This window comes from Scyliorhinus canicula, chromosome 12, assembly GCF_902713615.1.
Source record: "Scyliorhinus canicula chromosome 12, sScyCan1.1, whole genome shotgun sequence".
NCBI classification, from domain to species: Eukaryota; Metazoa; Chordata; class Chondrichthyes; order Carcharhiniformes; family Scyliorhinidae; genus Scyliorhinus; species Scyliorhinus canicula.
In genome coordinates this window covers 129,759,894-129,787,330 of record NC_052157.1, presented here as the reverse complement: position 1 = coordinate 129,787,330, position 27,437 = coordinate 129,759,894, and the positions used below count along the sequence as shown (strand labels likewise).

Here is a 27,437-nt window from a genome sequence, read left to right as displayed (position 1 = left end):
CTTATCTGGAAAATGTGGCTGTGAGACACCTTCTTGAACTGCTACAGTCCATTTTTACTTGTCTGTGACCATCTGATTCAACGGTGCGCCTTCCCAGAATTGGTACAGGACAGAAGGGAGAGCATTCGGCCCATCGTGTCTGCACCGGCTCTCCAAATGAGCATTATGATTTCATGCCATTCGCTTGCCTTTTCCCTGCACCCTTGACTATTTCAGAGAGCAGTTCAGAGTCAGCCACATTGTTGTGGGTCTGGAGTCGCATGTAGGTCAGACCAGGTGACGATGGCAGATTTCCTCCCCTGGAGGGCATTCGTGAACCTGATGGATTTTTACAACAATTAGCTTGTTTCAAAATCATTGGTACGGATGACTAGATTTTTCTTTGAGATTAATTAATTATTGAACTTAAATTTCCCAGCTGCTGTGGTGGGATTTGAACACCTATCTGTGGAGTTTAGTTTGGGCCTCTGGATTATGAGTTAATAGCATTGCCACTGTGGTACCATTCCCATAAGTGTCAGAATGACAGCGATAAACAATACATTGTTGTTTCCTTTCGTATCCACAATAAACAGGATTTTTGATTTGTTAATAATATTGGAATTAATTTTTCTTTAGTTTGCTAGTAAACTACATCTTATTTTAGAAGTTTATCTATTTCAGCTAAAAGGCTTTGGGTGAATATAAGAACTTTTTTTGAGTAAGTTGCTTTAATTCTTGAATGTTACAGGACTGTCTAGTCACAAAATATATTCTTCACTGTTGAAGAAAAATAGTGTTGGGGGGAGAGAGGACATTCCTGCTTTCTTCTGAAAGGTGCTGATTAATATTTGATATGGTTCCCCACATTGGTAAGAATCTTTTTTGAGATCCCAAAAAAATTTGGATTGGATTTGGATTTTGTTTATTGTCACGTGTACCGAGGTACAGTGAAAAGTATTTTTCTGCGAGCAACTCAACAGATCATTAAGTACATGAAAAGAAAATGCAAGATACACAATGTAACTACATAAATACTGGCATCGGGTGAAGCATACAGGGATGTAGTGTTAATGAGGTCACTCCATAAGTGGATTGTTTAGGAGTCTGGTACAGCGGAAAAGCAGCTGTTTTTGAGTCTGTTCTTGCGTGTTCAGACTTTTGCATCTCCTGCCCGAATGAAGAAGTTGGAAGAGTGAGTAAGCCAGATGGGAGGGGTCTTTAATTATGCTGCCCGCTTTCCCTAGGCAGCAGGAGGTGTAGATGGAGTCAATGGATAGGAGGCAGGTTTCTGTGATGGACTGGGCTGTGTTCCCGACTCTCTGAAGTTTCTTGCGGTCTTGGGCCTAGCAGTTGCCATACCAGGCTGTGGTGCAGCCAGATAGGATGCTTTCTATGGTGCATCTGTAAAAGTTGGTTAGAGTTAATGTGGACATGCCAAATTTCCTTAGTTTCCTGAGGAAGTGCAGGCACTTTTGTGCATTTTTCGTGGTAGCCAGTGGCGGACTGGCCAGGGTGTCAGCTTGCCCGATGGCAAGTGGGCCCCTGATGAAGTGGGCCCCCTATATCAAATAAAAATGCAATAAAGAAACAAACGCAGACAACTGTTTTAGTAATAAAAAGGAATAAGAAAAAAAAGAACTGGACACAAATAAGCAGTGCATGAAAAGGAACGAAGCAGGGGAGGTAGTGGAAGGATGTGGAATAGGGGGGCCCGGGTTGGGCATAATTAAGGCAATTCCATGTTTTCAGCAAGAGTGTGTGAATTTAAAGATAAAGTTACAATTCGTGATTTGAGATGGTCGGCAACTTCAAAGGATATCAAGCAATAGTCTTGGTTCAGCCAGTACATCGGTCCGGGGCCCGGAGAGCCAAGAAGGGGCCCGTGAATCTCTGAAGGGCCCTTAAAAATTATAATTAATTAGATAAATAAATCTCCAACTTCTTTCCTGAGATTTGTATTCTAACTTAATAAAATATAATTGTTTTTAAAAAGAGCAATACCAAATAAAAATGCAATAAAGAAACAAACAAATAATCACTCAGTGTATGAAGGAATGAAGCAGTGTTAAACGGATGTGAAAAGGAGTGGAGGGGAGGGGGGGCTGGTTCACCCGGGTCGGACATAGTTGGAAATCCACGTTTTCAGCAAGTGTGTGTGAATTTAAAGATAAAGTTACAGTTCGTGATTTGAGATGGTCGGCAACTTGAAAGGATATCAAGCAGTACATAGGGTCGTACGGTCACCAAAAAGGAGAAGCGGTACCTTTGACCGTGAATCATGAGGTCAAAGATATTGAAGTGATAAGCCATGATCGGTAAACCCAAAGGGTTGCAACTTGTAACACTACACTGGTATCAAACTGGACATGTTAACTTTGGTCGTGGGACCATTCTTAATGTCTTGCTATAGTCGGACCAAACTTCTAAGTTTCAACAGTTGTCTCAGTTGCTTGCTGGTGTGAACACTGGACAATGGATTGTCTCCTCTTCTGAAGCTGCATAGGCCACAGTAGTATTGACTAATGAACATAGCCTATTGAAGTGTAAGTAAGTTATTTTATATTTTTATCAAGTATGGGTTTATCTGGCGTTCCTTCAAGTTATTCTTGCAATCATCAATATTCATTTTTCCCAATGTGGGCTATTTTTAATTAGGTTTTTATTTCAGGAATATTACCCCTACCAGCATGGAAAAGAAAAAGCATAAATCTGGGTCACTAAAACGCAAAGAACAAAAAGAAGCAGAAAGGAAGGAATCAGCCAAGCGATGCAGGCCTATTACAGAGTTTATAATACCACAAGCACAATCCACATCAATATCCAGTTCTGCAACAAATAATCAAGAAGCAAGACACAATGTTCATGGTGATGATGCAATGACATGCGAGTTACAAGAACAGAGAAGAGCTACTTTGAATGTAGAGACAAATACAAGTGCATCCATTACTAATCAACCCAGGCCCAATATTCCTTCTGGCTTCCTTGTTCCGGTATCTGTACTGCCTGTAGTTGCAACATCTGAACACATAGCTTCAACTAGTGACAGGGAATCAGATATTCCTTCAAGCATAAATGACTTGGTTTCTGAAGCACATCCTGTAAATGAACCTATGCAAGAAAATGAAAGAGCAATTACTGGAATCTTCCAATATCCATCACGAGCAAAGCTAAAACAGTTTTTTGCTGAACATCCACTTCAGCCACTTGATGATCTGCCATTTGATGCTCGTTTGTATGAGAGGAAAATTATGAATGACTCAGTCCCAAGAAAATGGCTAACATAGAACAGTACAGCACAGAACAGGCCCTTCGGCCCTCGATGTTGTGCCGAGCAATGATCACCCTACTCAAACCCACGTATCCACCCTATACCCAGAACCCAACAACCCCCCACACCCTTAACCTTACTTTTAAGGACACTACGGGCAATTTAGCATGGCCAATCCACCTAACACGCACATCTTTGGATTGTGGGAGGAAACCGGAGCACCCGGGGGAAACCCACGCACACACGGGGAGGACGTGCAGACTCCACACAGACAGTGACCCAACCGGGAACCGAACCTGGGACCCTGGAGCTGTGAAGCATTTATACTAACCACCATGCTACCGTGCTGGTGGCACAAAGAAAATAGATACTTATATTGTTCATAATGCTTAGCCTTTGAGTTTCCCAACACTTGTAATCCATCACCCTTTGTACGTGACTTTAGTGACTACAGGCGTATTAGCCAGATCTTGACTTTACATGAATCGACAACAACACATGTCAGAAATGCTCAGCAATAGATCAGTGTGGTTAATGATGGCACCTTAGATAAATTTTTTGCAGCATCACTAATTAAAAGGAAAGAAGAAGTATTGAAGCAGAGAAGTATTGTCATGAGGATTATAGACATCATAAAGATGTTAGGCAAGCAAGCACTTCCTTTTCGAGGTCACAGAAATGAATCGGCCTACACTCTAGATAATGAGGTTCTGAATCATGGCAATTTTTTAGCTACAGTGCAGTTGATGGCAAAATATGACCCCATTATGGCAGCTCACGTTTCTGCAGTGCAAAACAAGTCTAAACAAAGAATCAAACGATTAGAGCAACAAGGAAAGGCTCAAAGTAAAGGCCGTGGTGGACTTGTTACATACCTGAGTAAAACAACTATAAACATGTTAATCAAAATTATGAAGAATATGATACAAGAAAGAATTAGTCATGAAGTTTCTCAAGCAAAATATTATTCTATTCAGGTTGATTCAACACAAGATAATTCATCCATCGATCAGTTTAGCATTATTATTTGGTATGTGCTTAAAGGTATTATCTGTGAACGACTACTTTCAGTTGTGCCAAGTAATGATGGTACAGGACAGGGACTTTTTGATCTATTGATTGAAACATTACAGCATCTTAGAGTTGACCCGCAAAAATGTTTATCTGATAGCACAGATGGTGCTGCAAGCTACCATGGCCAGTATAATGGTTTACAAAGTAAAATTGCTGATGTGGCTGATCAACATGTTCATATATGGTGCTATACCCATGTCTTGAATTTGGTGATAACTGAAACAACAAAATGTTGTGTGCCTGCAGTTTCTTTTTTCAATTTGCTCCAGAATATAGCAACTTTTGTGAAAGCATCATAACAAGAGAATGGCTGTATGGATAGAAGTTGTTGGGAAACATCTAGGACAAGAAAAAATGAAACGATTAAAGCTAATTGGTGAGACCAGATGGTCAGGAAAAGCCAATGCAGCAACAACTATTTGGACGTTTTGATGATGCCGCTGCCAGTACTTTCGTAAATCTATTGACATGCTTATCAATGATACAAGATTCAGAAAAGTTTGATGCAGAAACAAAGCATGAAGCAAATGTTTTATTTCAAAGTCTTCTAAAGTTTGAAACCATATTGACAGCATTTACTTGTATATATTTGAAATTACAACCCCGTTATCAAGTGATCTACAGACAAGTGGTTTAGATATGTTTACTGCATGGAGTTTGGTAGATTCAGCTACAACAAAGTTGAAGGAACAGACAAGAACATTTGATAACGTTCACAGCAAGGCTTTGGAATTTGTAAATAAATGTAATGACAGGATTTCACAGATGAATATGGATGAAAATCAAACCTTGGAAATTGATGCGTTAGAAACATCATTGCCAGTTAAGAGGCAGAGGAGGAAGAAAAGAATGGCAGATGAGCTTATTGATGATGAAAGAAATTCCTCAGATTCTCTAGCTGATTTTCGAGTAAATGTGTTTAACCTAATAATGGATCGCATTCTCCAGTCACTAGAATCACGCTTTGTACAACACAAACAGTTGTATAAAGATTTATCCTGCTTGGACCCAGCAACGTTTAAAACTATTGCAGAGAAGGGCCTTGAAGATGAAGCATTGGAAGGTATTATTAAGTTGTTTCCACAAATCAGCAAAATGAAGTAATATTGGAATTGTTTTCTTTTGCTTCAAACTTTGATGTATTAAAGCTATTGCTTAATGATGGTGAGAATATGGATTCCAGTTGCAACAATTGTAAAATTTGCAGCACTTGCCCATTGTGTCTACTAAAAATTCTGGCATCCAACAGACTTCATGACAAGGCATATGATAACCTTTATGAACTTTATAAAGTCATCTGCACACTATCAGTTACTCAAGTCCAATGTGAGAGGACATTTTCAAAGCTAAAGATCATAAAGACAAGGTTAAGAAATTTGCTGTCTGAGGAGAATTTGGAATCATACATGTTGCTACCCATTGAAAATAAATTGTTAGATGAATTGGATGCAGAAGCAATTATTGGCAGATTCGCACAATCATCTAGCGAACACAAACGATTGCTCTTAATATAGTGGACTGCATGCAATGCTCTATTGTGCTTTTGAACTATCTGTTAATGTGTAAATTGTGCAGTAAACTATTTAAAAATATCAACCAATTACTTAAAATAAAAAAAATAAAAAATTCAATTATAACATTCTGTATTTACATTTGGTATCTACTGCCAGTAATATGTACAGTACATGTAGACTGTAATTACTAAGAAATACACATTTTTTCCACACAAATTTTAATTGTACCCTTTTTTTCCATATGTATTTTTTGAAAATTTTATTTATTCGTTATGAAAATTAAATGATAGCATTGTAGTTTTGGATGGGCCCCCTTTGTCTCCTGGCAACCAATATTTTTAGACCCAGTCCGCCACTGGTGGTAGCGTCGACGTGGGTGGACCAGGACAGATTTTTGGAGATGTGTACCCCTAGGAATTTGAAGCTGCTAACCATCTCCACCTCGACCCTGTTGATGCGTACAGGGGTGTGTACAGTACTTTGCTTCCTGAAGTTAATGACCAGCTCTTTAGTTTTGCTGGCATTGAGAGATACGTCTGTTTGAGATATCTGTCCTCCTCCAAATCTGGCCTCCCGAGGATCCCCGATTTTAAACACTCCACCATTGGCAGCCTTTGTGATGCTTCTCAAAATATACCTTGATCAACCATTGGTCATCTTCATTAAGTGACTTGGTGTAAAATTTTGATAACATTGTGAAGCGCCTTGGGACGTTTTACTGTTTTAGATGAATACAAATTGGTCCCTGCCATTTAGAGAGAGTTTGGATTTTTACAAAATGTATTCTTTCACAGGATATGGGTGTCAGCACAAGTGGATAGCACTGTGGCTTCACAGCGGCAGGGTCCCAAGTTCGATTCCCTGCTGGGTCACTGTCTGTGCAGAGTCCGCAGGTTCTCCCCGTGTTTGTGTGGGTTTCCTCCGGGTGCTTCGGTTTCCTTCCACAGTCCAAAGACGTGCAGGTTAGGTGGATTGGCCATAATAAAATTGCCCTTAGTGACCAAAAAAATGTTAAGAAGAGTTATTGGGTATGGGGATAGGATGGAAATGAGGGCTTAAGTGGGTCGGTGCAGACTCAATGGGCCGAAAGGCCTCCTTCTGCATTGTATGTTCTATGTCACTGATCAGCATTTATTGCCCATCCCTAATATTCCTTGAGAACGTGGTAGTGAGCCACCTTCTACAGTCGTTACATCCATGATGAGATTGATAATTGGGTTAAACCATCCTAAATATTAGGAGTGATACTTCGACTCAGTGGTCAGTCACATTCCTGCCTTTGAGTCAGAAGATGAAGGATTTGGATGCCCACTCCAGACAACCTCGAAACGCTGAGACTGGAATGTGATCTTGGCACTGGCTTGACTTGAGTATGTGATGGCCGCCAGGAGAAACGTCTTTACTTCGAGGTGAGCAGACTATCACAAGGAGTAGCTGAGCTGCGGGGATGCATTTAAGAGGAAGCTAGACAAATACAGAGGGAGGAAGGAGTAGAAGGAAATGTTGAGAGGGTGAAATGACATGGAAGAAAGCTGAGGTGGAGCATAAGCACCCGTTGGACTGAATGGTTGTTCTCATTCAATGAACACTATAATATAATTGAATAGCTGCTAAAGGGCAAGCACAGATCTAATGGGCCAAATGGTCGCCTTCTGTGTTGTATAATTCTACAATGCTCCAAAATACAACTTTTTTGTGATTATGCTGAGTAATAAAGAGGGTAAAGATATCTTTTAAAAACACAAAAAGTGCGAAACTTCAGCACAGTGTTAATGTGCCAGCAGCATAATTTTGGTTCTTTTTTTAATACTCGTCCAGGAGATGTGGGTGTCACTGGCTAGTTCAGCATTTATTCCCACCCCAAAGTACCCTTGAGAAGGTGATGGTGGTGAGCTGCCTTTTTCAATCACTGCGGTCCTTCAACGTATAGATACACCCACAATGCGGACGTGGAGTTAGAAAGCATAGTATTGAGCATTTCTTATTCCCATTAAACTGACCTTTTTTTTGGAATTCATCAGATATCCTCCAGGTTATTTTGTGCAGTTTACAAAATTTGATTTCTTCAACTATGCTGGGATTCATCGGTCTGTTGTACTGTACACCACACCCAATGTCTACATAGATGACCTAACCATTATAACAGACTTTCAAAAGGATATAGGTAAGTCGCTCTGGCAGTGAATAATTTGGCCTCATCCTGCGCGAAAAGCAGCATATGTAATCATTCCTAGTAAATTTATTAAGTGCCAACATTAGCTTTAAATGCTTGATACAGAAGACTGGGAAGATACCTCAAGGCTTTCTATCCCAGTGATATCGCGCAATATAGTCTCATGGTACTCTTACTGGGATTCATTAACATTTCCTATTGTAGTATCACACGTCTGGTGGAGAGTACCAATATTGGCCGTCGGATGCTGTAGTATGATATTTAGTTAAAAAATTATTCTACTTTTGTTCTGTATAAAAGGAGCGGAACACAGAAACCAAATAGCTTTCAGACTTTCTAATGTCAGATAACTGATTCTGCTTTCCTCTAGGGATTGTAAATTATAATGTATCCGTACAGGGGAGTGCAGACTTTTCATTGTCACTGAAGTTGTGTGATCAAACGGGTCTGGTTGTTGCTTCAGCCTTCGATGGTCCTCCAATTGGACAGTTGAGATTAAATAGTCCGACTCTCTGGTGGCCATACCTTATGCATGAGAATCCTGGGTACTGTTACAGCCTTGAGGTAAGAATCCCAACATTTTCCATAAGTTAAACTAACAGGCTAGAGACTGGAAATAACGGTTTCAGCTACCCGTCAGTTGTTAGCGCTCTTGCTTCTGAGTCAGCAGGATTGAGTCTCCCTCCAGAACCTGAGCACAAAATTCAAGGCCGACCATTGCGGTGCTGAGGGAGTGCTGCACTGTCGGAGCCATCTTGCCATCTTTTAGATGAGATGTTAAACTGAGGCCCCATCTCCCTGCTTGGGTGCACTTAAAGAATCCTGCGGCACTATTTTGAATAAGAGGGAGGGGTGTTATTCCTTAGTGTCCTGGCCAATATTCATCAGCATCACAAAAAACAGATGAGCTGGTCATTATCACATTGCCGGTTGGGCGCTTTTGTTGAGTTGCGTTTCCTACGACAGTGACTGCACTTCAAAAGTTCTTCACTGTCTGTAAAGTGATTTTTCCGGACACCCCGTGGTTAGGAAAGGTGATGTAGGATGCAAGTCTCATTTTTTTTCAGACTAGCCCAATAACCGATGTCAGGAATTGAAATAATCTTGAGGCTTTGAGCCAAAATTACCTTCAATACAGTCATGTAGCTGTGGTAAAACAATTAGATTGCAAAGTATGGCCAAATAAACCGATGCTTAACATTTAGCTGATCAATGAAGCTGCTTAATCTGATTTCTCACCAACATGACAATTAATTGAAAATTAATGAGAAAGGGTGTGTCCTCTCGCCCAGCTTTTTATTGAGGTAATTTAAAACAAAATCCTGTCAACCAATTAAAATTTTAAAAAAGATTGGAATACTGTGGTCTCCTTGGACATGGGGGTTTATGTGAGAATCTCTCGATACTATTGCTTAATCTATTTTCTCAAACCATTTCTGCCTAGGTTTACATGAAGAGCAAAAATGGTAGCATTTGTTACGAAGATGTTTACACATTACCAGTAGGAATTCGCACAGTGCAAGTTACCAAGACTCAATTCCTTATCAATGGGAAGCCATTCTATTTCCATGGAGTAAATAAACATGAAGATTCAGATGTGAGTATATATTTCTGTACTCCGCCTATTTTCCCTGTTTCCACCTGATAAAACAACATTTCTCCCCACCCCCGCTCGGCAAACATGACACATCCTTTCAGATACGTCTCTGGATCACTGATTAAGTGACCATCTGCTCCCTCGGGTGTCGTGGTCCCCTCAATTATCATGACAGTCATTAGTTGTCAAAGATTATTTGTAGGTTGAATGTACACATCCCAAAAATAAAATGGAGTACTTCCCAGACACCGAGAGCAGTGTTGCCTGTTTTAAATGGGGAATCTTTCAGTTTCTGCAATTGGGAATCTGTCAAAGCTTCTGGTTTTGCCTTGGGCTCGGAGGTGGGAGTAAAAATAGTTGTTTTTGCAAGTGCGCTTTTCTGTGAAATGTTCATTAATTCTCACCACTCCCCCCAACCCACCAGATACGGGGGAAAGGCCTTGACTGGCCGATGATTATCAAGGACTTTAACCTTCTTCGATGGCTGGGAGCAAATTCCTTTCGGACCAGTCACTATCCGTATGCAGAAGAAATTATGGATTTGTGTGACAAATATGGGATAGTGGTCATTGATGAGTGTCCTGGCGTGGGCATCAAAGATCCGTAAGAAATACTTTCAAGTTTGATACAATTTGTATGAAAGTTTCTCACTGGATCACTTAATTTTATTTCACGTGAAAATAATTTTTTTTTTTTACAATTGATGTGCACACTATGGATATGTGTTGCACAATATCATTTTAAAAAATCTTATGACATTCTTGCATCACATTCGCTTGCCTTGTTTGTGGGTGAACAGTTTTTTTTTTTAATTTTGAGTTGACAAAAACAAGCCATTGAGTTAAATATTTGGTTATGACCCAACTTGGTAGATTCCCATTTGCTTAATTGTGTACCATATGGGTTTACAATAATGGTCATATGGTTAATGCCAATGTTCCCTCTACGGGCAAAAAATAGACTAATTTGTCTTTCCCACCAAAGAAATCAGACCGTTTATTTTCAACGTCAAACGTGGCTTCTTTTGAATTAAGTTTAAAATTTTATTTTTAGAAATATTTTAGATTAATACAGTTCCAGTATTTTGAGCAGCACTTTAAAGTTCTAATCAAAATTTGATTCCGTTTCCCCACTCCCATCCCCCACCTCTACTGGGAAAACTTTGAGGGAACGGTGCCGAAGATGTATGTTGCTGTTGACAGATAATATCATGGATGTTGCCTGCTCTTGTGGAATACGAGGTCTAATAAGTAAACACTGGGTGACATTGTTCAAGCTGCAATGTTGAATTCTGGATTGTTTAAATACATTAGCTTTTCACAGTAACTTTATTGCAGTGTTAATGTAAGCCTACTTGTGACAATAAAGATTACTATTATAGATAAAATTACACACAGGTTGCAACAATGCAAATGACTGCCTTTATTACTTTCAAGCGTAACACAAATTTTAGTATGACAGGCATGTACTGTATGTTAGATTGTTAAATCTCCTGTGGGGCTACTTGCAGTAGATCACAGAATGAAATGGAAATCGCTTATTGTCACGAGTTGGCTTCAATAAAGTTACTGTGAAAAGCCCCTAGTCGCCACATTCCGGCACCTGTCCGGGGAGGCTGGTACGGGAATCGAACCGTGCTGCTGGCCTGCTTTGTCTGCTTTAAAAGCCAGCTATTTAGCCCAGTGAGTTAAACCAGAATGCACTGATTATGACCATGTGAACATTGTACCATTTGATGTATGGGTACAGGAGTGGGCCAATTCGGCCCTTCCAAGCCTGCCCCACCATTCAATGAAATCTTGACTGATCTTATTGTGGTCTTCACTCCATTTTCCTCTCAGGCCACCACCATACCTCTTGACTCCGTTGTCTATTAAAAGTCTACGTCTGCCTTGAATAAAGTCAGTGCCCAGCCTCCGCTGCTCTCTGGGGAAAAGAATTCCACAGGCTGATGACCCTCGGAGGGGGAAAAAAATGTTTTCGCCTGGGTCTTAAAAGGGAGACCTCTTACTCTTAAACCATTTCACCACCCCCTGTACTGTTCTTGTCAGATGGCCTGATTTATATTACAAGAACATTTGTAGCTAAAGCTATAAACAATTTATTAACATTAACTGTGGGTCAAGTATATACAAAACAACAGATGACTAATAGTATGAACATGCACAAGCAACCTCTCTCCCAGCTTCCTCATAAGCCTGAGGTCAGCTGACTCTAACATTTACTGATATACTAATGAGACTCCGAGTGGTCAGTCGGTGAATTACATCACAACCATGATATCACTATACCCCGTTCCCCAGTTCTAATTTCCCCTCCCATAGTGTGCACCCTGTCAAGTCCCCTCGTAATCTTATGTTTTGATAAGATCATTTCTCATTTTTCTAAACTCCAATGGTACAGACACGACCTGTGCAACCTTTCTTCCTAAGATTCACCCTTCATCCCAGAAATCAGTCGAGTGAACTTTCTCTGAACTGCCCCAAAGCAATTATATCCTTTTTCAGATAGCAGACCAAAACTGTACACATTACTCCAGATGGGCGGCACGGTATCACAGCGGCTAGCATGCTGTTTCACAGCGCCAGGGATCTAGGTTCGATTGCCGACTTGGGCCACTTTCGATGTGGAGTCTGCACGTTCTCCCCCAGTCCGTGTGGGTTTCCTCCGGGTGTTCCGGTTTCCTCCCACAGTCCAAAGATGTGCAAGTTGGTGTCCAAGATGGTGGATTGGCCATTCTAAAATTGCTCTTGGTGTCCAAAAAGGTTCGGTGGGCTAACTGGGTTATAGGGATAGGGTGGAGGTCTGGGTTTAAGTGGGATGCTCTTTCCAGGGGCCGGTGCAGACTCGATGGGCCAAATGACCTCCTTCTGCACTGTACATTCTGTGATTCTATGATATGTGGCCTCACCAATGCCCTGTACAGCTGCAGTAAAACATCCCAACTTTTATATTCCATTCCTCTTGCAATAAATATATTTATTTCTTATATTATTGAAACAAATAGAATGTTTCCTTTGTAAAAATATATTTTTATTATGTTGTTAACATTTTTTAAATGAATACTGCAAAGTCTAATTGCTGTTTAGTAAATCCTTTGCTCTGATCTTTGCGGTATGGAATGGGAAGTGTGACAGGGTGGAGATTTCCCTAACCCACAGCGTAACACAGGAAGATAGGAATTGCAAGCCAACAAAAGACCAAGTGCTCCCTAGTGTACCTCATTAATCCTGACCCGGTTATCAGAATCAGATAATATAGTTGGGCCTGCTGCTAGTGTTCGGGACATAGCTTAGACACCCGTGCAGTCGGATAGTGTGGCTATCTGCTGTATCCTGCCCCTTCAGAAAGAGTTAGAGCCTAAAATGAACACGTTGACAGTCTTCAGGGTCACAGATCTGTGTTCCATGCAAATGTGCATGTAATCGTCGATTGAGTGTCTGATAATGTGATGAGCGCCCCACCCTGTGAAAACGCAGATAACAACTGTTACAAAGCATAAAACATATCCTTTTGCACAGGTTGCCGGTGGTATCTACAAACTTTTAACGCTAGCCGTTTACATTTTATTTTTAAGTCTGAGCTTTGGAAACAAGTCCCTCGCTCATCACTTGACTGTAATGGAGGAGCTGGTGCACCGAGATAAAAACAGGCCTTCTGTAGTGATGTGGTCTGTAGCAAATGAACCAGCGTCTGGACTCCCACAAGCCAACCATTACTTCAAGTAAGAATAGTGCATCGCAAAGGATTTCATGCTTTAAACTTCAAAATCGTGAATATTTCAGGAGCATCTTGTGGACTCTTTCTTGTGGAGTCTTATTATTTAAACATTTGTGTGTGCGTTTTGTTAATATTGCCCTTTTTATTTAAAAACAGGAGAATAATATCCTATACTAGAACACTGGATCCAACCAGGCCTGTCACCTTTGTTACAGATACCAACTATGATGTTGACAAAGCTGTGAGTAACTAGAAAATGACTTGTTCAAACAGAAAATGAAGTCTGCTTTGAACCTGTAAGCTGCTTATTGGGGGGAAAATTGTGAAAGTTTGTCTATGTTTTCACAGGTGCAGTACACAGATGTCATTTGTGTGAACAGCTATTTTTCTTGGTATCATGATCCAGGCCAATTGGAGGTCATTCCATTCCAACTTGCCAATCAGTTCGATAACTGGTATAATAAATACCAGAAACCCATTATTCAGAGTGAATATGGAGCAGATACTCTGGCAGGACTGCACAGCGTAAGTACAGGAAGCAACAATTGCATGGCCTTGCATACCCCAGTACTAGTTTAACCAGTTGCTCAGAAAATAAGTTAAAGCAAAAGGCTCCGGTAATGTTTGTGCATCTCTGTGGTGTTATACTAGTGGCAGCATTTTTCTGGTACAATACGAACAGATGAGTTGCTTTGCTCATTTCGTGCAGAGGTCTCCGTGTGCTTCATCGGTGTATATCCAACCTGGTAAGACAAAAGATATTTAGCATGACCAAAGGCTGGGTCATAAAGGTGGGTTTATGGAGATGAAGAGGCAAATGTATCTTCGCGGAGGGGGCGAGGTGGAAATTGCAAACATTGGTTATTTTGCCATCAGTTGCCTCCAATCCATAAGGACTAGGAGCAGGATTGGCAATTCAGACCCTTCAATACAATCACCTCTGCCTCAACTTTCCTTCCCTGCCCGTTCTCCATAACCCCTTCAACCCAATTAAAATCTGTCTGTCTCCTCAAATTTACTCAAAGGTCCTGGCATTCACCGCACTCTGGGATAGTGAATTCCACAGGTTCACGACCCTTTGAGAGAAGAAATTTCTCCTCATCTCTGTTTTAAATCTGCTACACATCCTAAAAATGACTTCCCTCCACCTCCTGTATACACTATCCATCCTCACCCCGGCTCAAACCCACAATTCTCGCACAGCGGTAACACCGACATCTCTCCTTAAGATGCCTCCTCAACTGATTCCATATTTTCACCGTGGACTGCACCAGCGGGCTCCCTGAATACCTACTCTGAGCCATTGGCAATGCTGCCATCACCATAGCCCTCAAACTAGACCCCTTACAAGATTCCTCCTCCAAATTAACCCACTCTACCCCTTCTCTTTCCCACCATCGCTGCACCTTATCCACATTCGCTGCCCTATAATACTGATGATGTGGAGATGCCGGCGTTGGACTGGGGTGAGCACAGTAAGGGTTCTTACAACACCAGGTTGAATTCACCTGAGGAAAGAGCAGTGCTCCGAAAGCTAGTGTTTGAAACAAACATGTTGGACTTTAACCTGGTGTTGTAAGACTTCTTATTATAATACTGAAGCAGGTTTGGCAATGCCAACCCCCATGCAGCCTCTGTAGCCTGGTCCTCCCAACCCTCAGCACCTTGCCCGCTCATACAAAGTCCGAAATGATCGTGTCCAATTTCCGAAAAAAAGTCCTTTGGTAAAAGATCGGGAGAGCCTGAAAAGTCGGGAGGGCCTGAAAAATAAAAAAGAACCTCGGCAGAATATTAATTTTCACCACTTGGACCCTCCCTGCCAACGTCAACTGCAGTGTGTCCCACCTCTTAAGAGTCTCCCTGGCTTCCTCCACCAGCTTCGTTAAGTTCCACTTACGGAGTCCCATCCATTCCCTCGCGACTTGAATCCCCAAATATCTACACCTAAGACCATAAGACATAGGAGTGGAAGTAAGGCCATTCGGCCCATCGAGTCCACTCCACCATTCAATCATGGTTGATTTCAACTCCATTTACCCGCTCTCTCACCATAGCCCTTAATTCCTCGAGAAATCAAGAATTTATCAATTTCTGTCTTAAAGACACTCAATGTCCCGGCCTCCACCGCCCTCTGTGGCAATGAATTCCACAGACCTACCACTCTCTGGCTGAAGAAATTTCTCCTCATCTCTGTTCTAAAGTGACTCCCTTTTATTCTAAGGCTGTGCCCCCGCGTCCTAGTCTCCCCTGCTAATGGAAACAACTTCCCTACGTCCATCCTATCCAAGCCATTCATTATCTTGTACGTTTCTATTAGATCTCCCCTCAACCTCCTAAACTCCAATGAATATAATCCCACGATCCTCAGACGTTCATCGTATGTTAGGCCTACCATTCCTGGGATCATCCGTGTGAATCTCCGCTGGACCCGCTCCAGTGCCAGTATGTCCTTCCTGAGGTATGGGGCCCAAAATTGCTCACAGTATTCTAAATGGGGCCTAACTAGTGCTTTATAAAGCCTCAGAAGTACATCCCTGCTTTTATATTCCAAGCCTCTTGAGATAAATGACAACATTACATTTGCTTTCTTAATTACGGACTCAACCTGCAAGTTTACCTTTAGAGAATCCTGGACTAGGACTCCCAAATCCCTTTGCACTTTAGCATTATGAATTTTGTCACCGTTTAGAAAATAGTCCATGCCTCTATTCTTTTTTCCAAAGTGCAAGACCTCGCACTTGCCCACGTTGAATTTCATCAGCCACTTACGCGTTTGTTAATTCCATTGGCAAAATTGTACATGTCACCTGGTGTCTTATGCAACAGTAAAAAGCTTGTTACAAGTTTTAACGTTGGATCGATTACCAAGTGTGCTTGCATATTCATCAATATTTCATGGTCCAAAACACAACTTCAGGATGTTTCAAAGAATGTTAGTGGTAAATCAGGACCTAATTTAATCTGGAAAGCTAGCTAGCAAAGAGTGATACTGCAATCAACCTTTACTTAGCCTTGCGTTTATTTAAGAGTGAAACATGACAAGCATTACGCCTCCTAACTTGACCACCCCATGGTTTCAGTAAGTGTTTCTTAAATCTGCTCAAGTGGAACCCCAATTAATGTCACCCCCCCCCCCCCTCCCTCCATCTGCATATAATTAAATGTAATTGATATATAATTAACTCCTATAGTTCAATCCCAGTTTTATAGCAACGTCCCCATTAAAAACAATGCAGTACCTACAGTGGTTGAAGTGTTGAGGACTGTCAAAGTGGGATAGTCAGAGTAGAGAGAAAGGGAAAAAGAAATGGGCAACTTGGGAGCCAATTTTCTTTAAACTGACCAGACAGATGAAGCTGTGAAAAAGCAGGATTGCCTGCCTTAGCGACTGAGCTGAAATGACTCTTGACAATTTGACCGACTGGTATGAGAGAGATAAATCACAAAATGTAGGTTCTAGATGAGGTTTGGTGTCGACTCTTATCGTGGATTTTTGTACAATTTTGTCTTTAGGATCCCCCGGTAATGTTTTCAGAAGAGTACCAGCAGGCTCTAATGCAGGAATATTTTATGATATTTGATGAAAGAAGAAAGGACTACTTGATCGGAGAACTAATCTGGAATTTTGCAGACTTCATGACTCTTCAAAGTAAGCAATATGCCTAAAATAAAAATGACATGCTGGAAATACTCAGGTCAATAGGTTATGATGGAAGAAAGGTCATTGATGAAGCAGCGAAGGATGGTTGGGCCTAGGATACTACCCTGTGAAACTCCTGCAGTGATGTCCTGGAACTGAGATGATTGACCTCCAAAAACCACAACCATCATCCTTTTTGTCAGGTATAACTCCAACCAGCGGAGAGCCCCCCCCCCCCCCCCCGATTCCCATTGATTCAAGTTTTGCTCGGGCTTCTTGATACCACACTAGGTCGAAACGATGCCCTGATGTCAAGGACAGTCACTCTCATCTCACCTCTGGCATTCAGCTTATTTGTCCATGTTTGAGCTCAGACTGGAATGATATCAGGAGTTGAGTGATCCTGACAAAACCCAAACTGAGTGTCATTGAGTGGGTTATTGCTGCAGGTTAAGTACCGCTTGATAGCTCTTTTGGTAACTCCTACCATCACTTTATTCATGATCAAGAGTGGATACGTAGGGCGGTAATTGACCGAGTTGATTTGGCCCATTTCTTTTGTACAGAACATACTTGGGCAATTTTATGCTAGATGCCAGTGTTGTAGCTGCAACAGCTTGACTAGGGGTTGGGTAAGTCCTGGAGCACAGGTCTTCAATGCTATTGCCAGAATATTGTCAGGGCCCAGAGCCTTTGCAGTATCTAGTGCCTTCAGCCGTTTATTGATATCATGTGGAATTAATTGAATTGCCAGAAGACTGGGATCTGTGATGCTATCTCTACGGTGCAGGGAGGCTATTCGGTCCATCGAGTCTCCACCAACTCTGAGAGAGCACCCTAACCTAGGTCCACTCTCCCACCTTATCCCTGTATCCCCACCTAATCTTTGGACACCCAAGATGCAATTTTAGCATGGCCAATCCACCTAACCTGCACATCTTTGGACCGTGGGAGGAAACCAGAGCACCCAGAGGAAATCCATACAGCCAGTGGGAGATGCTGGGGACATCCAGAGGAGACTGAGATGGTTTATCCATTCAGCACTTATGGCTGACGATTGTTGTAAATGCCTCGTCTTATCTTTTGCACTGATGTGCTGGGCTCCTGAGGGTGGGTATATTTGTGGAGCCTACTTGTCCGGTGAGTTGTTTAATTGTCTACCACGATTCATGACTGGATTTTGCAGGACTGCAGAGCTTATATCTGATCGATTGGTTGTGGAATTGCTTCGCTCGGATCTATCACTTGCTCCATATGTTGTTTGGCATGCAGGTAGTCCTGTGTTGTAGCTTCACCTAATTTGATACCTAATTTTCACCTGGTTGACACCTAGTTTTTAGAAATGCCTGCTGTTGCTCCTGGCATGCCCTCCTGCATTCGCCATTGAACCAGGGTTGATCCTCTGGCTTGGTGGTAAAGGTAGAGTGGGGGATATGCCGAGTCTTGAGGTTACAGATTGTGGTTGCCATTACTGACGGCCCACGGGGCCTCATGGATGCTCAGTCTTGAGTTGCTAAATCTGTTCGAAGTCTACCCCATTTAGCACAGTTTTAATGTCATACAACACAATGGAGGGCATAGTCAATGTGAAGATGAGACTATTCCAGGCCCACTTGACCTTGAGTCCCAACACAATTGAAATGTTTTTAAATTTAGAAAAAGACACACAGTCTTTGGCCTGTAGGTGCCCAATAACTACAATCACTAGCCTTGTAAACTCAAACTCAAATAATTTTATTTATAACAAGAACTATGAGTTATGCAGCAAATACAACTGGTTAACTATTATCTAATTCCTAATTCCCCATTTTAATTTGCCCCCATCCTAGTGCGTGCAATAGAACGCAAGACAAACCAACACAGGGGAAGGAAGGGTGAAAATAAGTAAAAGGATAGAGTCTTTGTTTCAGATGGTTGTCTTTAAGTTCACTTTTCTTCAAACTAGGCTTTCCGGTAAAGGTCTCTGTTTTCGGTCTATAATGGTTTTCACTGTAGATTCATTACTTCAGGTTTACTATAGGTTCAGATATACAGCAGCTCATAGCATTTCTAGAGAGAGAGAGAAAAATGCACGAAAACTAGCACCATGTTGCAACTTTCCTCATTTTCTCTGCTGCTGACTTAAAGATACATGTCCATTAAGCATCCATGGATCAAAATGATGAGAGCAAAAGGTAAAGAAAGGGGAAATAAGGGAATCAACAGGAATTGTTCCTCTTGTTGACCACTTCAGCACCTGTGGCAGACCCAGTCCAGCAGCTCTGCCCCTGCTATGTTCCTGTACACAGACAGAGTTGGCATACTAAAGAACATCTAGATCAGGACTAGTTAATTTTATTATAGTATAATAAACTGTGGGTAGGAAACTAATACTTTAAAACTGGAACTAATACAAACCCGACTGACCACAATATTTTCTCCTCAAGACTGCCCCCAAGCTCAGTGTCACGTGCTATTACTTTCCTGACACCTACTGGTCGGAGGCTATATAGACTTACACATACACCTGTTAATGCATATCACTATCTCCTCCTCTTCCCCCCCCCCCCCCCCCCCGAGTACATTTTGCACCCATGCCACCCTCTGCTTCCAAGTGGTGTTCAATATGGACGAGTACTGATTCATTAGCTGATGGTGGGGGTGAGGGGTGGTATGTGGTAATCGGCAGGCAGTTTCCTTGCCCTATTTCACCTACTGCAATGAGACTTTATGGTGTCCAGAGTCGATGTTCAGGACTCCCAGGACAACAAATTTGCATTGGTCTCTTGTTACACGTGCATACTTCTTACACAAGTTATGCTGGAGAGGTTAAGCCAGACAAGGCTTATGTGATAATGTCAGACTTGTTTGGATGAGCTGGGTGTGCAAAGCATTGGGAGAAAACGCACCTAAAAACAGCGAAGACTACAACAGGGGGAGAGGTTGTTGCCATTTATAAATTGCCTTTTCCCCCTCCCCAACCCCCACTTCTCGGCTCTCTACTTGCATTGTGTAACCTTTCTCCATTTTTTATAAAAAGGTAATGTCATGGTAAATTCTTACTTTGCCACACGGCAGTGAGCAAAAGGTAACTTTGGTATGAAAAAAATTGGGGAGACATATTTGGAAAGAGATGGAAGTAGAATAACAGACTTAAACTCCGAACCAGTAAAAGGGAAAAGAAATTGAGTGGCATAACTCTCGCAATGTAGACCAAATAAGACAATGACAAGAAATAACATGAAGTCACCATACTCCACAGCACTGACAACCTTGGCCTGTAATGAGAATTTACTGGTCTTGTGTGAAACACTTTAATTGGGTTTGTTACACAAGAGACTTGAATGTATTGCATTGTTTAACAATAGCACGGATTCCTTATTAATTAAATTAGCTAAGCATGTGTTTTCTCAAGTTCTTTCAATGGGTAAGCTACAAATTAGTTGCTGGTAACATTTCAATGCATTAAAAGTTTCCCAACTCCCTTACCCCTATCCTGTAAACACACGCACAGTGAAAGGAAAAATACTTTGTTTCAGATGATGGTTTTTAGCACACCTTGCTTCAGTAAGCTTGCAGGGTAAAGCCTTTGTTTATATCCTGGACTAGTCTGCGCTGTAGATTCATTCATCTGGACTTGTGGGAGGAAACCGGAACACCTGCAGGAACCCCACGCAGACATGGGGAGAATGTGCAGACTCTGCACAGTGACCCAAGGTTCACTGTAGTTTAGAAACATGGAACTCACAGGCTTTCTGAAAAGAGATGGCACTCGCACGCCTTCTGCAAAAATATGGCACTTAAAGCAAGCTTTTTGGAGAGAGAGATGGGTGGTTCTCCCTCAGCACTGCCAGAATCACAATTAAAACTCAAGGCATTTGGCCCAGTAACAGGGAAGAGATAGTGATAGTGTTCCAAAGACAGGGCAGTGGAACCATGCACCTGTTACTCTTTCATTCTTTTAGGTGGTAAAGTCACAGATTTGGAAGGAGATATCAAAGGGCGGCATGGTAGCAGTGGTTAGCGCAGTTGCTTCACAGCTCCAGGGTCCCAGGTTCGATTCCTGGCTTGGGTCACCTTGCGGAGTTCCTGCAGGTGCTCCGGTTTCCTACCAGTCCAGAAAGACGTGCTGTTAGGTAATTTGGACATTGAATTCTCCCTCTGTACCCGAACAGGCGTCGGAATGTGACGACTAGGGGCTTTTCACAGTAACTTCATTGCAGTGTTAATGTAAGCCTACTTGTGCCAATAAAGATTATTATTAAGGAGCCTTGGCGAGATGCTTCAGTTCATCTTTTAGATGGTACACACTGCAGCCAGTGGCAGAGGGAGTAAATGTTTATGGTGGTGGATGGGGTGCCAATCAAGTGGGCTGCGTTCAACCTCAGGAGTGTTGTTGGAGTCGCACGTGGAAGGCCAGTGGAGAGTATTCCATCACGCTCCTGACTTGAGCCTTATGGGTGGTGAACTGGCTTTGGAGAATCAAGATGGGAGTTGTCACAGAATTTTCAGTCTCTGACACATCACCATAGCATTTATATGGCTGGTCTAGTTTAATGCAACTCCCAGAGGGCCAGGGTAAAAAAGACAGCAACAGTGTTTTACAACTATGGATAGTGACAGTACAAGAACCACAAATGAATATATTAGTTCATGTAATTGAGAGTCCAATGAGGACTTCTTTCGGGTAGGAGTTCAGCTTCAGCTGGCTGAAGACTGGATATGTAGAATTCACTTTACAGTCTTGGTGATACCACAAGATGAAGTAGCTACACAGAGACTGGGTCGGGTCTGCAGGGAATGGTAGGAAATCTCCAGCAGACAGGCTTGAGGAGCAATCTGTTGCCGACTTGGTGGCTCACCAGTTGGATGTTAAACATGCTAAAACTGTCCAGAAAGGCCAGAGGCTTGGGTCATGTGGCATATTATATTAATAGTTAAATGCAGCTTAATAATCAGGTTGTGGGTTTGGCCAGAAGTTCATTGTTCCACCTTATCACACAAAATGGTTATTAGCATTTCTTCCAGTATAATTTATGACCTCTGATTTGAGGTGGGGAAGGCAATTTGTCTAAACTTCCTCTGTACAGACCACTTGTAATCATCAACAGGCTGAGTGAAGAATTTTATTTCTGTAACTCATGTTGATAATTCTCAGAACAAAGGACCAACTGTGGTCATGTGACTTGTAGCAGCCGTCCTTTCTCGTTCATTAACAAAATCCATTAAAAATCGTAATAAGAATGTCATCCAAGTTGATGCTGAAGAATAGAAGAGCACAAAAAAAATGAACATTTTATTTCTAATTGCAGTCCCTTTCTTATTCCCTTTTCTTATCTGAGGAAGGGCTTTTTTTATTCTTTCTCTTCTACCACTCCCTGACTAAATTCCTCTGCTATAAAGCAATCCAAGAAACTAGTTATCCATGACAGTTCCAGACAAGCTTAAACCTGTGACTTTATCGATCAAGTCCACTTATAACCCAGTTCATCAGCAATGGATCTTCTGAGCAGTTAAATTTCTCATTGTTCAGTGTAAATATACAAGCTGGTGTAGGAATAAAAGCAGCACTTATTCTTTTCTTGAAGAGTACACAAATGTTATCTTCCAATTTGTTTGCAGGTACAGAACGGGTAAACGGCAACAAAAAGGGAATCTTCACTCGCCAGAGACAGCCAAAATCTTCAGCTTTCCTTCTTCGGGATCGCTACTGGAAACTGGCAAATGAGACCAAATACATTCCTTTGAGGCATCATGCTGGTGGCCACTGAATACAGAAGAAACTAGTAATCCTGTGCCATGAAGAAATGGAGTATTGTATCAGTACATTTCCTAAGTAATACTAAATTTATTGCTTCAACTTGCTTTGAAGATTAATATTTTTATCCTTTTTATTCATTCATGCGATGTGGGCATGGGATATTGCTCATTCCTAATTGCCCTTGAACTGAGTGGCTTGCTGGGCTATTTCAGAGAGCAGTCAAGAGTCACCCACATTGTTGTGGATATGGGGGTCACATGTCAGCCAAACCAGGTGAGGACAGCAAATGTCCTTTCCTAAAGGACATTAGGGAGCAAAATCGATTTTCACAGCAATCGACAAAGGTTTAAGAGCCAGCATTAGAGACTTGAATTCAATAAAAATCTGGAATTATAATTTTCACCATCTGTTGTGGTGAGATTCGAACCCAGATCCCCAGAGGATTACCCTGGGTCTCTGGACCAGTAACAATACCAGTACACCACCCACCATCGATTGAAGTTGCTCTCTAGTCACACGTCCCATTTGGAAAAGGACAACATCTGGAATAGGACTAGTGCTCAATTATCCATTCAGGTTTTAAGCATGAAATCCTCAATGCTAATTGCACTGTTAATTCAGTGTTTATAGAATAATGCATCAAGACAATCGCTGTTTTTACAGCTACAAAAATTATAGCATAAATTAGTGTGCATTGATAATGTTTTTTTAAAACCAACATAATTTCAGAACGAAGGGCAGCATGGTAGCACAGTGGTTAGTACTGTTGCTTCACAGCACCAGGGTCCCAGGTTTGATTCCCAGCTTGGGTCACTGTCTGTGCGGAGTCTGCACGTTCTCCTTCCACAAGCCACGAAAGGCGTGCTTGTTAGGTGAATTAGACATTCTGAATTCTCCCTAGGCGACTAGGGGATTGTCACAGTAGCTTCATTGCAGTGTTAATGTAAGGCTACTTGTGACAATAATAAAGATGACTTATTATAAAGTACTGAAATTCCAACCCAATATATATATATATATCTGTTACATCATTTATGTAATCTCAGCTATAGTGCTAAATAGTCTCATCTCACTTTTGGTAGAAAGGCTCTTTGGATGAGGCTTTAAACTCTATCCGCCCGAGTTATTCCTGATGACCTGCTAATATTACCCTTCGATCGACAATACAAACACCACTTATGGTGGGAGTTTGCTGTGTGTAAATTGGCTGCTTAGGGGATCGAATTCCACAACTGTCCCATTATACAGTGAAAACTATGGCCTTTATTTTATAGGTTTACCAGTTTTGAAACCAAGAATCCATGTATCAGTTGAAGTCTTGTTTGTTTTTGAAACTCAAATGACAGTCTGACTCTCTCATTGATCAGTAATTAGAATATTTACATTTCACAAAACACAAACGAATAATGAGGCTGGTTCTTTCAAGATTTAATTTTGAAAAATGAATTCCAATTCGGATATGGTTAGGGGTACTTTTAAAAAGTTTTTTTAATATTAAGTTTTGAAATTTTCCCTTCAGCTCTACTGCAAATAGATTTGAAACTGTTATAAGCTGAAGCAAAACAAAATGGTACTGAGAAACTGCACATTTTGTAGCTGTGACTAAATGTGCCACCTTTAAAATGAAATGGCAATCCAATGTTCCAAGTGCGATCATATCAATGTATAATGTTTTTCCAGAAAGCCATAAACTATGAAACCATGATTCTGATGGTATTGCCCTTGTATAGTGTACTTTGTATTCTACCCACACCTTAGTACAAGTAGAACTGATTTTTAGCTGCTTGTTATACAGTAAAATCCGGCCATTTTTAAATAATGTTCTATGCACTTATTGAAAAGAATAACTTACCTGGATAATTTGGCCAAGTGCTGCATTTGCGTGTTGAGGCTCCAGCCCGGTGACCGGCTTCACGTGCCACTCTATCCCACACTCCAAGCAACCTTTAACCCCAGATGAGCTGCCATGCCCCCAAAATCACAGCACAGCCGCTGCCCCAAGGGTGCCAGATTTGGGGCACTGTACCTGTTATTAATCAACATTTCAACACACTGAAGTATGCTTCAACAAGCATAACGACAAGAAAATCAAGTACGGGTGACAGTGACAAGCTTCCACCGCTTGTGGCTCCTATTTAAAATCCACCCAAAAGTTACTTGCAGGAAATTTGAACAAAATGAGAACCCACAAAGCGCAGAGGACCTCATGTAGATTCTACATTTATTTCATACCAAAAAATTCTGTGCAATGAATACACATTCATACATATTTACAATTTGTTTTTTGCTATTTAGCAAAATCATAGTCCTGAACCTATATATAAAACCATTCTCATCTGTGGCTGTGAAGGGGATCAGTGCCCAGAGTCCACCTTAAAAAGTTTTTCTTTAAACACATGTGCTCATGAGCTTGAAGCAGCATTAATAAATAACTCTGATGGAACATATTATACAGATCAAGAACATAGTACTTCTGCCATGCTAAATACAGTTTACAAAAATAAAGAGCATTTGTCACCCTGTCACTTTCATATTGAATAAACAATGATTTACTGTAACGAAAACCATTTTAGTTTGTCACTTCTAAATTAGGGGTCTGCTCATGGCTGTATTGATGCCAATACCAGGAATTAGTAGTGATAGGCCAGTACCAATAGGAATGAATTGATAGTTATATTCAGTTACAGTACATCATGAGCAGTAAACATGGGCTTCATGCTAGACAGTGCAATATAAACAAATTATGGTCAAGGGGGGTGGGGGCGGGGTGTAAATACAACTGGACTTTTGAGATCTTAAATTTGTTCATCTCCTTGCTGTTTGTAAAGGCCTAACACCAGGAGGTGCACAAAGTAAAATATTGGAACCAAGCCCAAAGCTTTGGCTAAAGAACAATATTAAATTTGTTTTGCAGCAATTGTAATGTAGAATTGCAGTAACCTAGTATAGTTTCATTTCAAAAAATAGGATCAAGGATGAGCATAAGTGTCGTCCACAGCCAAGATATAAAGTATCGGTACTACAGTATCAGTAAACTCCTTTGGAATTTTTACAGCTTATTGGGTCACAGGAATGTCACAATAATAGTACAATAGCATTCAGTGGTCTTCTGGAGCTCAGAAAGAGATAGACTTCAGGTAACTTACTGTACCAGCAGCTTCAACGAGCACAGATACGATAAAGGCAATTCTTCCATGTCCAGGATTTAATCCTTTGAGACAAGCTTTAACTGTACCCAACATCCTCTGATTTATTTGTATTCTATGATGAATGCAGTAATGGCTTTAAAATTTGCCAACTAAATATTTACAGTGCAAGGGGTTAAAAAGAGACCCTATTTAGTAAGAGCACAAAAAAAAGCCAATTTAGTGTTGAGAAAATACTGATTGCATAAATTACGAAGTTTACATGCACAGCATCCTGCACATTAACAAGTTTTGATTTTAAAAAAATCATTGTGCATTAGACTTGTGACAAATGCCCATTTGTATATAAGGTTGTTGGATAGAACTAGACTTTTCCGCCAATAGATGCCTGATCCACTGATCAAAAGCACTGCCCCATCCACTGAACACAACTTTACATTGACAAGTAGGCACAGCAAAGTCTGACAGAAAATTGATATGAACTGTTGGGCGACTACAGATTGAACCCGTGCATATGAACACAGTTTGAGGTATACTAACACTGATCATAGGTTCATCGGCATTATGTTTTTAAGGGTCTTAATTAGGAGAAAAGGTTATTTAAAACATTGCTACTATGAACAATAGTTACCAGTTCTAAGTTGTCGTTACAATGTTCTATTAATCCTTTTTTTGAAATACAATCCAATACGTTGGTCCCACAAAATTAAAATAACCTCCCCACTAATGAAACCATGAGCTATTGGGAAATTCCAACGGCTGTTAGGGTATCAGCTAGCACAATGGTCCAGGACACTCTTAGATATAAATAATTATATCAGGTTTGAAAAAGCCATGAAATTTTCTACCCAATTATCCAACTCAAGCAGTTTTGGGGACACTCTACGTTTAGTTTGAGACCTTTGCTATCCATTACTGTAAAGATATAAAACGGTCTCAATTAAAAGCACAAATGGTGGTCAGTGTACCAACGCACACTGAATAAACACAACCAAAACTCCTTCAAGTAATACTTGAGGAAGCACTGATCCGTGTTTTCAAGGATATTTCAAAGCCAGGAAAAAGCCTATTCTGCCCTGTTGTCTATCTGAACAAAATAGGGTGGTGGGATTAAACAAGCTCTCCCCAAAATAGCTCTAACACCAATGTTCAGTTAAATGACATTTTTCAATTTATGAACACCAGGCATTTACATTGAATGAAAGAAAGGATTTTTCTGTTCAGCAGTGGCCACATATCGAAGTATAGCTTAAGTCGGCCAAATTGAACTTAAATGCTTTTAATGTTAGTTATCAACATTTATTTTTATTACCTAAAAAAAAAAGCCGCCTCCACCTTGCCAATACAACCAATTAATTAGTACGCTCTTTTTTAATTAGAATGCTTTTGAAAATATCAACTTTTTCTCATTAATTAACATGGCACAATGGTGTTACACTAGAGGAACAAAGGGTTTCAGCCTATTGAAAATCTCAATATAAACAAAATACTACTTTAATAAAAGTAAAGTGGTATGCAGCACAATCAGATTGAATAAGAGTCCCTTAAGAAAGGTCCGTTTTCAAACATTATGGGCCTGGTTG

At 41.0% G+C, this 27,437-nt stretch overlaps 1 protein-coding gene across 1 annotated transcript in view; it reads left to right on the top strand.

Moving 5' to 3' along the window:
• The window catches only part of gusb (glucuronidase, beta), a 31,837-nt gene extending 6,565 nt beyond the window's left edge, over positions 1 to 25,272 (top strand). The window contains exons 4-12 of the mRNA XM_038814102.1: positions 7,860 to 8,002; positions 8,382 to 8,575; positions 9,456 to 9,608; positions 10,033 to 10,211; positions 13,186 to 13,332; positions 13,485 to 13,569; positions 13,677 to 13,853; positions 16,842 to 16,977; positions 22,570 to 25,272. Of these exons, the coding sequence (XP_038670030.1) occupies positions 7,860 to 8,002; positions 8,382 to 8,575; positions 9,456 to 9,608; positions 10,033 to 10,211; positions 13,186 to 13,332; positions 13,485 to 13,569; positions 13,677 to 13,853; positions 16,842 to 16,977; positions 22,570 to 22,718 (1,363 nt within the window). The 3' untranslated portion in view covers positions 22,719 to 25,272. The remainder of the gene's footprint in view (positions 1 to 7,859; positions 8,003 to 8,381; positions 8,576 to 9,455; positions 9,609 to 10,032; positions 10,212 to 13,185; positions 13,333 to 13,484; positions 13,570 to 13,676; positions 13,854 to 16,841; positions 16,978 to 22,569) is intronic.
• The last annotated feature ends 2,165 nt before the right edge of the window (positions 25,273 to 27,437 follow it).